This window comes from Zeus faber (assembly GCF_960531495.2).
Source record: "Zeus faber genome assembly, chromosome: 2".
NCBI classification, from domain to species: Eukaryota; Metazoa; Chordata; class Actinopteri; order Zeiformes; family Zeidae; genus Zeus; species Zeus faber.
The window spans coordinates 21,639,820-21,654,273 of record NC_137189.1 but is presented as its reverse complement, the minus strand read 5'-3'; the positions used below and the strand labels follow the sequence as shown (position 1 = coordinate 21,654,273).

At 44.9% G+C, this 14,454-nt stretch overlaps 1 protein-coding gene across 1 annotated transcript in view; it reads right to left on the bottom strand.

The window, feature by feature from the left end:
- The window catches only part of igf2r (insulin-like growth factor 2 receptor), a 58,919-nt gene that overhangs the window by 2,640 nt on the left and 41,825 nt on the right, over positions 1-14,454 (bottom strand). Inside the window, exons 34-50 of the mRNA XM_080023559.1 lie at positions 12,015-12,174; positions 11,350-11,458; positions 10,192-10,273; positions 9,894-10,027; positions 9,608-9,757; positions 9,021-9,179; positions 8,712-8,934; positions 7,826-7,978; positions 7,141-7,375; positions 6,792-6,928; positions 6,474-6,591; positions 5,908-6,054; positions 5,028-5,212; positions 2,741-2,927; positions 1,514-1,666; positions 1,242-1,311; positions 569-913 (exon numbers count right to left, since the gene is read on the bottom strand). Of these exons, the coding sequence (XP_079879685.1) occupies positions 569-913; positions 1,242-1,311; positions 1,514-1,666; positions 2,741-2,927; positions 5,028-5,212; positions 5,908-6,054; positions 6,474-6,591; positions 6,792-6,928; positions 7,141-7,375; positions 7,826-7,978; positions 8,712-8,934; positions 9,021-9,179; positions 9,608-9,757; positions 9,894-10,027; positions 10,192-10,273; positions 11,350-11,458; positions 12,015-12,174 (2,747 nt within the window). The remainder of the gene's footprint in view (positions 1-568; positions 914-1,241; positions 1,312-1,513; positions 1,667-2,740; positions 2,928-5,027; positions 5,213-5,907; positions 6,055-6,473; positions 6,592-6,791; positions 6,929-7,140; positions 7,376-7,825; positions 7,979-8,711; positions 8,935-9,020; positions 9,180-9,607; positions 9,758-9,893; positions 10,028-10,191; positions 10,274-11,349; positions 11,459-12,014; positions 12,175-14,454) is intronic.

The window sequence follows — 14,454 nt, the reverse complement described above, 5'->3', positions numbered from 1 at the left end:
GGCTGCAGAGACCAGCACAAATCTTTTAAAAGAAAGATGAATTAATACCAATTGTCCGTGAAGAAACTGCAGATGTAAGTATTTCAAAATAATTCTGCTGTGTGTTTTTTTCTTAAAAAAATAAAAATAAATTTAAATACGCTTGCGGTAGACAGACTGTAGGCTGGAGACTGTAGCGTGTGAGCCGCTGTGCGTTTTTTCAAACAAAACCAAGAAAAATGTTGAGAAAAAGTGTTTCTCAACAAAAGTGTTTATTTTCCGACATAAACATGAAACAAAAAAATCCCTGGTGCGATGTCGGCAACCAAACTTTTAAATTAGGCATTGTAGATCAAATACAGTATGAGGGAAGAACTGAGAAGAACAACTGGATGTTGTTGTTAGTATTAATTTGTTGTTGTGACCGATAGGGTGAAATTAGTGAAAGTTTACAGACTTTCACCGTAACCCGGAAGCCATGATCAAACCCCATTGGCTCGTCACAAAGTCCAATAAAACTTTTAGAGTACAAGCAGTCGTCGTTGAATGGCAAGTAAATGTGCTACTTTTCAAATGTTGGTCGATGTACCTGCAAGAAGGCGCTGCGGAGCCCAAAGGGCCGGGACGAGGCCTGGGCCCCTTGCCGGGCTGGCCCGGAGGACTTGAGCACCCGCACGCCGGGAACGCTCAGCACCTCGTCCTCGCTGTCGTCCTCCTCCTCTTCCTCTCCATCGCCGCATTCCAGGGAGAAGGCGCGCAGGCCTTCCGTGTTGACCGGCTTGGTGGTGATGTGGCCGTTGGCTCGCTTGGCCCCACGGCGGGGCCCTAAGGACGAGGAGGACAAAGAGGAGCCGGCGGCTGCGGAGGCAGGGGCCTCCAGCTCCTCCATAAGCCACTCCATCTCTTCCTCGCCGCCCTCTTCATCCATGTTGACCTGATAGGGTTGAAAACTGTTCAATTAAATTCAAAAGGCACTTAACTAAAACACACACACACACACACACACACACACACACACACACACACACACACACACACACACACACACACACACACACACACACACACACACACACACACACACACACACACACACCAAAAGTGAGGTTTGAGTAAATACACTTGGTAAGTGAGGAGGCATGTTATTGGTGCACTTATAATCCAGAAATTTGTCAATTCAGAGACTGGTCCTCCCAAGTATAATAAACAAAATAAACAAAAAAAAAAAACAAATACACAATTACACACACTTTCACACACACCTTGGAGTACTTGTAAGAGACTTTGTTTCCTCTTCTGCAGCAACCAGACACCTTCTGGATTACCAGCTCCCTACAAGCAGAGCACGCGTTTAGTTCATTCACACGGCAATATCAACATTTTAAGCAATAAGATACCGATAAGAGCTTGAGAATAAAATAATAAATAAATAAAAGAAACAAACAGACTTTACTTTTTTTTTTTTTTTAAAGAACAGACTTTACTGGTTGTAAAAAAAATAAAATCAAAAAAGGTTAAAAAAAAAAGGCCGCACCTCCTCTCACGCTTGTTGAGGAACAGCGCCAGCAGACAGACACTCAGCACCACCATCAGGATACTGAGCACCACCGCTACCGCCTGGCTCCGCAACGTCACCCTCGAACCTGCACTCCCCTCGCCATCGTCAATGGTCTCCCTATCTACAGTTCTGGGGACACACACACAAACAGACACACACACACACACACACACACACACACACACACACACACACACACACACACACACACACACACACACACACACACACACACACACACACACACACAGAATGTTATACTTGTATATGGGAAATACCTTTATGTGTTAACTTTTTAGTAATGTTAATATAATGACTTATCAGGTAGAGGCGTTGATCAGAACAGCTAGAGCAGTTGATGGATTTAAAATTGCTTAAAGATGACAGCCATGATATTACGATACCGATGTTTATCAATGATATCTAGGTCTATATCACAATATCTATATTATATCGATATATTGCTAAGCCCCTATTTATACATTCTACACTTTTCTACCTATTATACATTTTATATTGCTTGCTGAGACTATGTTCTCTACTGTGGAGTGGAACCATTACACACAGCGCGCACAATTTTGGCATCCATCTAATACATGAAGTAACAGCCTGGATTTACTACGGTGGACTGGCATGGCAATACGTCAGAACCTCATTTATATAACTAATTTCCATAGACACTGTTCCTGAATCCAATGATTCCAATGAATGAGGCCCTGAACATAAAATAAGCACGGTGAACTTTGTCCACATATGCTTTGAAAATAAGTGAGCGTGCATTTAATGATCGGTTTGTGAGCATACGTATATCCACATGTATCACTTTCTTTGGTTTAGAGAGGCAATCATAATAAAGCAATGGAATAAAAAAATAACAATGAAAATGGCAACATGTGAAAAATGCTATTACTAATAGTCTAATAGACATAAAGTGACACAAATAAATAGTAATAAACAATAATAATAATAATAATAATAACATAAATTTGGTCATATACAATAACTAATGAAATAAAATGTAAACAGTGACCAGAAAAGAGAAACTAAATTGGTAATGTACAATAAATATTATGACATGAAATATGAGGCAAAACATTTGACAAAAAAGAAAAAGAAAAGTAAGAAAAAGAAACCTAAACTTTTTAAAGAGCAAACAGAATGTTGGCAATAAATATCCGGAATGTGTTGTGGTCGTCTACTCACGTCATGTTGCAGATGGCTGTGGTGTGCCAGATAAACAGATACTCGCAGCCGTCCGACTCCTGCATGAACTTGGGGATGCCGACGCCGGCCGACGGGCTGCAGTGGAACATGATGGTGGACGACACCCTCTTGGTCTTCTCCCGCCCGCACACCGAATCAGAGGGCACTATCACGTCCAGGTTGGCACCTGGATCCAAAGATGGTCATAAGAACGAGTATATGGGTGTAACATGAAAGGAACCTCAACCTTTTGGTAAAGAAAAATGGTTGGTTTAACTCTCGGAAATAATTAACTGAAGTTCCCTTCAAATCAATTACCGTATTTTCGCGACTATAAGGCGCATATAAACGTCTATTTTTTTCCTCAAAATGTGCGGCGCGCCCTATAGTACGGTGCGCCCTATGTGTGTTCCGCGGACATAAGGCGAGGTGGCCCGAGTTGGAGGAAAGACTCGAGCGGTGGATCATCGAGCAAAGAACGAGTGGGGCGAGCGTTTCGACGGTCACTGTTCGACTAAAAGCAGTAACGCTAGCGGAAGAAATGAAAATTGAACATTTTCAAGGAGGTCCGTCGTGGTGCTTTCGTTTTATGAAACGGTGCCATTTTTCCATCCGGACCAGGACTACAGTAGCGCAGCAACGTCCGGCGGATTATAATGAAAAGCTGGCGAGCTTCCACTCCTACTGCAGCAAACACATCGCCGACAAACGCATCCAGCCAAGCCACATCACCAACATGGACGAGGTGCCGCTCACTTTCGACATCCCGGTGAATCACACGGTGGAGAAGAAGGGGACCAGCACGGTAGCGATACGCACAACGGGGTATGAAAAGGCGTCGTTTACTGTTGTGCTTGGCTGCCACGCAAATGGACAGAAACTGCCGCCTATGGTGATTTTTAAGAGAAAGACTTTGCCTAAAGAGACTTTTCCAGCTGGAGTCATTATTAAGGCAAATGAAAAGGGCTGGATGGATGAGGAGATGATGAAAGAGTGGCTGAGGGAGGTGTATGTAAGGAGACCAGGTGGTTTTTTTCCACGCATCACCATCGCTGTTAATCTGTGACTCCATGCGTGCCCATCTCACAGCCGATGTGAAAAACAAGGTGAAACAAATGAACGCTGTGCTTGCTGTTATTCCGGGAGGTCTGACAAAGGAACTTCAACCGCTCGACATCGGTGGGAACCGGCCGTTCAAAGTAAGGCTGCGAGCGGCGTGGGAGCGATGGATGACCGACGGAGACCACAGTTTCACGAAAAGTGGAAGGCAGCGCCGGGCAAGTTACGCCACAGTTTGAGGATGGATTGTAGATGCTTGGGCTAACGTGTCTGCTGGCACTGTTGTTCGAGCTTTCGCAAAAGCCGGCATCATTTCCGAGGAGCCGCACGGCACGGAAAGTGACCCTGACAGCGAAGAAGGGGAAACTGGCATGTCTGATTTAGCGCAGCTGTTTAATTCAGAAACAGAGGATGATGACTTCGATGGGTTTGATTAATACTTTGTAATAAATACATGAATAAAGCACAAACATACTCAGTTTTGCTCCCGCTCTATTTTTAAATACGCAGTAGAGGTATTTAAACGTAGTAGAGGATATGTACCGGTATATAAAACCCGCGCCCTATAATCCGGTGCGCCTTATGTGTGTGTTAAATACAGTAATGGCACACATAACTGAGACTGCGCCTTTTAGTACGGTGCGCCTTATGGTCGTGAAAATACGGTACTTAAATTTGTTAAAATTAATGGAATTTCATCACCCAAGTAAAATGATGCACAATATTGAAATATTAACACCCTCTGACATATTCAGGTGTTTGGTTGAAGTTTGGCGGTTCTGCCATTGAACGTGGATTAACTTTAATGCGGCACACTGGTCTTGCAGTACTAGTCTACAGGGGCAGACTGGTCAAATCAGACCAATCCGTCCAATCAGAACTTGACAGGAACCTTCTTAACAGGGTCCGGTCGCCTAAGATTGGTTTTAGCAGAAGAGACTGATTTTGTATTGGTGAAATAAATGTAAGAATATAGTGAAAGTTATAGATAGTGAAGAGTTGATTGGAAGCAGCTATTGTTTAATTGAAAAAAGTTCACTAGTGTGAAATAAGGGCAATACACCTTCCAGCTTCTTAAAAGCTGGAGTACCCAAAACTTTATATATGTTTTGCCTCTCCTTCCCCATGGAAACTGGAGATCTGGTCCGTGTTCTTAATAAACACATGCACTGTACATGCATAGGTCCACTGCATTAATGGAGCAGCCCTGCGAGGTGGACTGCCTTACCTTTGATGAAGTACTTGGCTTGGCTGGAGGAGCCTATCTTGCGCTTGTAGTCCGCATTGAGCTTGACCTGGCAGATGTTGGCTCCCACGCAGCTGGGCAGGGAGCTGTTGGTGAGGCCAGACAGCTGGATGTGATAGATGTAGCGGTCGCCGTTGGGGCGGTTGTCTCCGGTGGCCTGGTGGTGGCTGGGAGGAGGACAGGGCGGGTATAAACGAGGACAAAAAAAAGTGTGATCGAGGGCGTAGTGAGGGCTCCACTAGGCTTGGACGATTAGACGAATATATCGGCAACCAAGTCTATCAGTGGTTGTTTTTTTGGCAAATTTTTTGGATGGTTTTTGTCCTTTCATTTTGCTAATTGAATGACCTTTAAAGCGCAATTCAAAGCATGCGCAAATAGGAACTGGTATTCCACGTCGCCGCTTTAACAGTGCCCGGTGCTGTTCTCGCGGTCCAGAGAAATCCAATAAAGAATAAATAAACCATTACCCCTGTTTCCAGGTCATTCTGAAATGTGTTTTGTCTCTTTTTTTTTTTTTTTCCCTTCCTTTTGGTCGATTCAAGATTTTTATCTTGAATAAAAGTTCAGTTCGGTTCACAAAATGGTGGAACAACGCGGCGGTGCAGAGCGCACACACACTTCTGTTTCCGGGGGATAGGGGGCCCGAGAAAGGGGCTTTCTCTAGGATAATTACATGCCGGTTGTTGGGCTAACAGTGGCCGGTAGAAAGAGTTGTACATATTGCTCAACCCTAGGCTCCACAAGTAGAACTGTCAGCCATATAATCGCTGTGTGCTTATATGTATGTCAATATCACTGAAGAATCTATACCTAGACAGAGAGAGCAGTGTGTTTCTCAATGTCAGCGTGTGTGTGTTACCTGAAGTACAGTGCTCCCAGACTGAGCCTGTTGCCATTGTCGGGGAGCTGGATGGTCCCGTTGACCATTGTCACCTCGCGCTGCTTCACGGCGCACGCCACACGTGTCTCCCAGCTGATCACAAACTCGCATGTGGCATCGTCCACGCTGTTGGGGGAAGGCAGACCGCAGAGTAACCGGAGAGAAGGTGTCGTCTCCGTGTGGGTTGCACGCAGCAGCCAAATGAAAGTTTAACACACAGTGTCATTAACGCGGGCAGTTAGGCATTGCTGAGCAGTAAGGTTATGATGGACTGCGTGAGAGCTAAACTCTACCTAAACAGTTAGTTTGCTATTCTTCAATTTATAATCATATCAGCCTTTGCTAAATTCTGTAAAAGCATATAATAAGCAGGGTGGGATTATCTCCAGTGTTGACTTTGTGCTCTATTCTGAAGTGCTCATATAAATTGAATTTTGAATGAATTTTGCAAATGATTATTGTGTGAAATGTGTTTCAGTGTTCTTGTTCATTTTTAATTTTCTTGAGAATTGAAATAAAAAGTAGATTTTTAATTTTATTTTAACCTGACAAGGGCGGGGCGTCCCACGGTGGAGCCGCAGGTCAGCTGTATCACAGTCTTGGCCCTGCGGTTGTTATGGCAGACGGCGTCTCCCATGGAGTAGTTCACAAGGATCCTGCCGTCTGGACAAAGGGAGAAACATGGGTGGTGGTCATGTGGGGGGAGAGGGGAAGTCTGGCCATGTTTCCGGTAACTTGCATAGAAGAGTATTCGTATTAAATGGTTGTGGAGTCGACCGATCCGGGAACCTTTTCTTACAAATTATGCAATAAACCAAGATGTCCTTCTGCCCTTTGAGTATCCATCTTATCAAATGACCCACCCGTGTATGTCATCTTTTGCGTGTAGACGCGACCCAGTGTGTGAGTTTTGCCCTCCGCTGTACGGCGACACACGGTGGCCCCGTCCGGACAGTCGGTCAGCCCGCCATGGATCCCCTGGCACAGGTTGATGTAGTATCTAAAGACGCAGTACAGGCAGCACAGAGGGAGGGAGACAAGAGATTTCAGAGAGATCAGCTTTGCTTGGCTTCAGTCTATAAATTGGTTTGGAAATGAGCCTGGGAGTGGGATGTCAATAGCAATAATAAATAAAAAGGTACATCCAACAGCAAGCATGTCATGTAATGTATGGGAGGCAATAGATTGCAAAAGAGTTGTCGAGAAACTTACGCGTCTCCCCTGTGGCTGAACCTCCACGGTTCGGTGAGGGACGACAGGATGTGGAGGTCATACGTATGATGCTGGCTCACCAGCTTGCATTCCATCTTCGTCGGGGGGCACACGGCACTGGTGCGCCACTGGAAACTGGCTGCGCAGCCGCCCGTCACCGAGAGCAGCTGGGGTGAGCCGTGACCCGCCGATTGGTCGCACGTGAACAATATGGAGGACTGACGCTTACTGGATACTGTGAGAGAGAGGGAGAGAGCGGACGACTTTTATTGATCGAGACAAGTAGGGCACAGGGGAAAAATGGAAAGGATTAGATTGATTTTCTTTCTAAACTACGGAGAAATTTATTTTCATGAGACAGCTTTTAGGATCACAGAAAAGGCAAAGAATTGGACGCTTAAAGTTGAAATCCATTATGTGTTTGTCCACTATTAGTAAAATGGGGAATGAAATGGACATGGGGTAGGGACAAACATGTTGAAAATATTGCATGTGGTGGAAAATACGCAATATTTTAATATTGGCCCAAGCCCATTTGTTCTCAGTGGTTGAAAAGTAAGGTTTGGGTTAAAAGCTAATCGAGCTAACATCTATTGCAGTTCTACTTGTAGTTCTTATATGGACACTTCTTCGCAAAGACCGAAACCAGGATTATTCAATCGGTCTTTAATATCCTTTAAATTACCTGTGGCGCAGAAGCCCCACTTCTTGTCCTTGTCATAGTTGTCGGTGGTGGCGCACCACACCCTGCCGTCCGTGCGGCCTTGGGTGGTGCACTCTGTGTACGATTTCTGCATGAAGGTGAAGGGGAACACACACACCTCCTCGCGCTCCGTCACTGGGAGGGGAAAACAAGCATATAGGTTCAACACTGATGAGGCAGATAGTTCTGGCCCCTTCATATCTAACCCGCAAGCAGCATACTTGTCAGAAGAAGAGGAACTTGTCCTTTCGGGAATGATGACGAGAAGGCGTGTGTTTGAATCAAACTGAACGCTTCACAATTTATTAAGGCTGTGTCTGTCTTTTAAGGACATGCAAACTCCATCTCTAACAACCCGGTCACTACTGGGAAAAGCTTGTCCCTATTCCATATTCATCAGCATCGGAGAACATCACTAGTACAAAAATCCAACATCAATGACTTTCAGGTTTGACTAAATGGATTATTTATTCATCACTCTCATCATTGCTCTTCAAATGACCCCGAAGTAATTGTGTTTATCTATGCTGTTCAGTCATGGATTGGATTCTGGAACTCTGTATCCACTAAGGCTGAAGGTTTTGGACTCTGAACAGGTACCGTTCCATTACTAGTTTCTGTTCTTTATTTGAGGAACACACAGGCAGAATACTCAGAGGAAAATAACATAAACTATAAGAAAACAACAGATAATGACACTGACATTGATAGTCAGTCGGGAAACTTTGCAGCAACTCCCACAATCCCCTGAAGAATACACAGTTGCATTTAGTATATACAGAAAACCAACAAAAACGTAAAAAAAAAAAAAGGCTGAAGCTTAATCCACCATTTCATGTCTATTAAGCCAGACAGGAGTGTGACTGACCAGGCGGGCAGGCGTCGCCGGCTCCATATTTCATCAGCACAGCCTGGTCTTCGTGCTTGTAGTCCATGGTCATAGCCTGGCTGATGCCGAACGACGTGGCGGACGTGACAGGATCTGATGGTGAGCCCGAGCCCGACACCTGGCACACGGCGCTCTTCTTACAGGCTGGCTCTGCCACCTCTTTGCACACGTTAAGTCGGTATGACGTGGAGCCAACTGGGACCTAAGGGGAATCATGGAGAACTGACATGTTAACTTTCACAGATTGAGTTACTTTTCTTTCACCCTTCGATTTTAAATCTACCCTACCTGGATCTCCCCGGTGAGGGCCGAGAGGTTGAAGGTGAACTGGAGCTGGTCGTCAGTGAGCAGGCAGCCGCTAGTGTGCGTGGCGTCGGGGCAGACCACTGGCGTGGCCCACTCGAACACGTAGATGCAGCCCTGCTGCCGCAGCATATGGGGGTAGCCCTGGAGACACGCAGGCCACGGGAAAAATTGTTTTTAGTGAGTGACGTGGAAGAATTGACCATAATGACGAGGAAAATCATCATAACATCTGAGGATACATTGCAAAACCATTGTTATGGTATTAGACTGAGGTTCATCACATTGGACTATCTGACTAAAACTACCACAAATATTAGACCTCATTTCGTGAGATATTTTTGACTTGTATCTTCAAATGATCATAAATTTGGACGATAAGATAAGACATATAGCCACCACTTTCTTTCTAAAGGACAACTGCGCGATTTCCAGACCGGTGTATTTTGAAAGTATATACACTCTTGTGTAGTTGTTGTTTCAGTACAGTTTATACTTGGAGACTGTGCATCTATAAAGTGTGTGCTACTTCTGGCGGCATTGTAACCTGTACTGGTAATGAGCGCACTGACCAGCTCTAGCCCCTGCTGGCAGGTGAAGATAATGGTGGACGTGTAGTTCTGGGCGGGGTCAGTGGAGCAGGGGGTGGAGCTACTGTAAGTGATCGACACCTCATGGGTGGCGTTGTTAATCTGAGGTCCTGTGGTTGTCCTTCCGATGGCCTGAAAAGAAGAGAGGTTAAGAGAGTCAGGAGAAGGAGGGGGAAAAAGAGAGCGGTATAATAGGAGAAAGTCGCTGCATCCAAAATGGCAACTTGTCCATTTGATTCCCTGTTGTTGTCTGTGTCCCGTAACTTACCACTGGGGGCCCTTTATCTGGATCTAGGCAGACGGCGGCCCCGGGGGGGCAGGTCACCCCAGGGATGGGGTTGAGGGGCTGGCAGATGTTGATGTAGAAGTCCGGAGAGCCGTCATTTTGGTCCAAATCATCGTCTGGGAGAACGGGAAGAGAGTGAGTTATAAACTAACCCCATGAGTAATATAAATGAAATTTTGGGGGGGAAATACAGTACTAGATTCCATTTTAAAGCTGTTAAGTCATTATATCAAGGGAATATTGCACTAAATCAGCGGGACAAGACCCGTGTCCTTCTGACCCATGGCAGTGTAGTAGCCCGTCAAGTGGATGAGCGGAGTCAAGTCGATGAGCGCGGAGCCATTGAGGACTGAGCACTTCACCTGAGGCAAACAGCAAGAGAGAGAGAGAGACAGAAAGAGTTAAGCCCCTTTCACACATGCAGTCTTTCCCAGAAATGCTCCAGAACCGTTCCTGCAGAAGGTCATCTGTGAATGGGAGCAGGGATCGATATTTGGAGATATTTATTCTGGCAATTTCCCACCTCAAGACCTAGTTACATTTCCGGGAAAATGCTGGGAAGGCTGTGTTGTGAATGGAAGGAAGCAGTAACATTGCCGGACCAAGCATGTATAGTAAGGGTGGAGCAGAATTAAATATGTTGTCTGCAAAGCAAAAATAGTGGGGTTTTTAAGAATATTAACTTCATACAGATATTTTAAACATTTGTTTTTGGGAAGAAAAACAAAACATTCGGAAAAATGGCGAGTCCAATGGGAACCATGGCACTCGGCAGCAAAGACGACAAAGTGTAACACGTCCAGCCTCTATGAGAACAGGTCTTGATATTTTTAAATTGTATTCTTTTTCCTTCTTAAAAATGACACTCAGACCCTAGATGTGTCTTTTAGAGTTAGGGGTCCAGCGCGGAGATGGATCCCCAAAATTTATGTAAAGAGAAATGTTCTTTCTCTCTACAATTTCAATTTCAACGTGGAAGAACCAGGTCACATTTCTTCCTGTTTACCTCGTATGGAGATGAAGAATAACCACAGGGGAGCCTGGAGGTGCATTGTAAGGGATTGTAATCCACGTCTGCCAGGTCATTTACAAGTTCCTGTCAATTTATTGTCTGATGTGACATCCAGGGATACTGTTGAGGGGCACAGACTTGTAAATGACTTCTGAACCAAGCCACACCCTCTGTTTTTGTATAAAGCCCTCTAGATCAGAAATAACATCAGACTGATCAGAACACTGCTTTGGAGCAATACTGAACCTCTCTCTTTATTCTGCAGAATAAATATCTTGAATTAACCAAATTAACCTCACCAATAATTGCAGAAGAATTTCTTCCACACACACACACACACACACACACACACACACACACACACAGTCACACACACACACACACACACACACACACACACACACACACACACACACACACACTTACAGGCTGTTCGCAGACCAGTGACGTATGGAGAGAGAAGAAGTGGGTGCAGGTGTTGAGATCCGAATCGATCAGCACCGGGCTGGTGGTGGACGACTCAGAGCCTGAAGACCTGCAGAGAAAGATATCATCAGGTTCATGCAGACACCAGAGAATTTATAACTTTTTGAAGGCATTTTAACTCACAGCGGTAAAACTGTGATATATGTATATGTCTGTTATTAATACTGGATTAAAAGCATTGCAGAGTACTGTGATGTACTTTATACAGTGGTAGCACGACTTACGACTGCATCTACTTACGACTAATCCAAGATACGAGTAGCAATAGTCGCGAAAATTTGTATCGACTTGCGACCGACTGCTCCAAGATACGACCGTGGAAATTTGCAGTTGGTGCGTCGGCAGCAGGTCAGCCGGCGACCTACATCGTGTGTGCACGTAGTTTGTGGCTTATCGATATTTTTTTCATGTTTACGATGTTTGTGCTTGTATTTTGTTTATTTTCTCCCTAAATTATTTCATAATTGATATGGGAAAAATTGCTTCGACATACGACTGTTTTAACATACGATCGTTCTTATAGAACGGATTACAGTTATAAGTCGAGGTACCACTGTACATCTTGACATTTTCGATATCGACCGATTGAAAGGCAGCGGCTGCACCTGCAGATGAAGCTGATGACGCTCTTGTGGCGGAGGACGGGGTTTGCGGGGCAGGCGTCCCCACCCTCGTAGGTCAGCTCCAGCACCTGGTCCAGGTAGGACAGCTTCCTGCTAACCTGTCCGCCGCTCACCGCGCTGTTGCTGTCCTTGATGCATACACCTGAGGACATTAACACACATTTTAGGCAATCATTTAACACTATTATAGTCTGTGTGAAACTGATCTAATCCCATCTTTATTAAAAAAAAATATCGAAACATTCCATGGCATCATTCGATATCTGTGTCATCAATCTATTTAGTGTAACTGAGCCAAAAAAACAAACAAACAAACAAAAACAAATTAAAGCTTTGTGTGGTAAGAGTACACATCTATATCTTAAACCAGGACTATTCAACAGCATTGTGTTGTGTCCAGATTTTCAACCCATTACCAACTCAGGGACCAGACACATTTCCATTTTTGAGAGTGTAGCTACACAAATAAAAATACAAAAAAATTACTGTCATGTTTTTCAAATAACATTTATCTTTGTACAAATAAAGCTTATACTGAACAGACACATTTCCAGACAATATTCTCTCATCTCTGCCCTGTTGAATAGGCTATTCCTAAAACTCTGAATTAAAACTAAACAAAAGACAATTATATCAGAAAATAGCATTTAGGAACAGGTATCGAAGTGAAGGCATTCAGTATTGGAAAGTATTCAGTATTATCTTTAGTAAGAGAGAAAGGAAAAAATTATGTCGGCTGCAGACTTGGTGACATGTGCGGGCTGCAACACACCTCAGAAGCTGGAGATTTTTTTCAATGTTTGGTTTAAAATTCTCATATCCAGAAATGGTCTCAGAGAAGAGCAGTCTCAGTTCTTGGAATGAGGAAATATCTGATGAAAAGAACCCTCTCTTCCTGTCCACTACTGCGCAAATGGCACCATCAAGGACTGAATTTCCTATTCCAGGATGACTGACGTTGAGTCCAAGAACTATGTCTGTGTGACTCGGAGGAGGAGGAGAGGTGGATCTGTTCGCTTCAAGACTGGCCACTGGCCTCGGGCTCGCTTAAATGCATTGCCTCCCCTCCCACTGTTGCAGCAGGTGCTAGACAAGGTGAGGGAGGACAGGGTGGAACTGGTTCTAGTGGCACCTTGGCGGCCAAAACAGACTTAGTTTGCGGACCTGAGGTCCCTCATCGTGGGTACCCCGGCGTGGGTGCGCCCACATCAGCCAGACAGAAACGGACGGAAATATTCCATCCAACTCGTCACAAGTGTAAACTGGTCGCCTGGCCCCTGAGGAGAACCGGCTATTAAAAGTTATTTAAAGCATGGAGGTGGTGGAAATAATTCAGAGCGCTAGAGCCCTGTCAACAAGGGCCCCATACACATCCAGCTGGCCTTTGAGTGCTGGTGTGTGGCGTGTGGCAATGACCCATTACGCTGTAATATTGTGGTCATAGTAATATTGGGGTTTCATCCAAGGCCATGTAAAAGGCTTGGCACCATCCAACCTCAAGCTGTACCTGGTTGCTATATCGGCCTGTCATAATGGAATGGATGGCAAGCCACCGGGCAGTCACAATTTGGCATCCAGATTCATGGAGGGCACCCACTGGTTACGCACACGGGTGCAGGCGCTGACTTTGAAATGGGATTTGGTTTTGGCGTTGAATGTCTTAAAGTCCCTGTAAAGTGAATTCAGTGATTTGTTTCTAAACACATTATACATATTAGAAAGTAATTGCTGAAAACATGAGAAAGACAAGTGTGTAGAACTGAATTATGAAGTTAGACCGTTAAACTGTTTCTCACCATTTTTGTGGTCTGGATTGTTGGGCAGGGCCAAGTCATGATTATATCAACAGGGTCAAACAATATATAAACAGCCCAGAGTTTGGGATAGAACACTGTTTTAGGAATAAACACCATGAGTAAAAGGCATTAGCTGCATGCTAGCAGGCCGTGGAGCCCCGACCTGGCCTACGGAGGAGCCAGCAGGGGGCACTGGGTAGTTGACATAATTGAGCTCGGCACCCTTTTAATGGGTTCTTACTGTATATGCTGGAATTAGGGTTTGAGGTCACAAATACGAGCTGGTCCTTGGAATGGACTACCCAGACCCTGATGTCTATGTCTCTGCCTTTGGGGGCTTGCATAGGACACATCGGTTCAGACATTTCTCTTACGAATAAAGAACGGGAGTCCTTACCGGGGGCCTCACTGACCAGCTCGCTCAAGGCCTGAATAACATGTCAAAAGGAAGAGTCACAGGCGGTAACCGAGTGTATACTGGGGTGCGGGCCTTATGATGAGGGGCCCAAACACAGCCTGTCAAGACCAAGTTGAGACTTGGCTGGTTTAAAGGGGCTTTCAGATTTATTCAGTGGAGCTGTCTGGAGACAGCTTAAGACATAGTAAGAACTCTCGTTATTCATTCG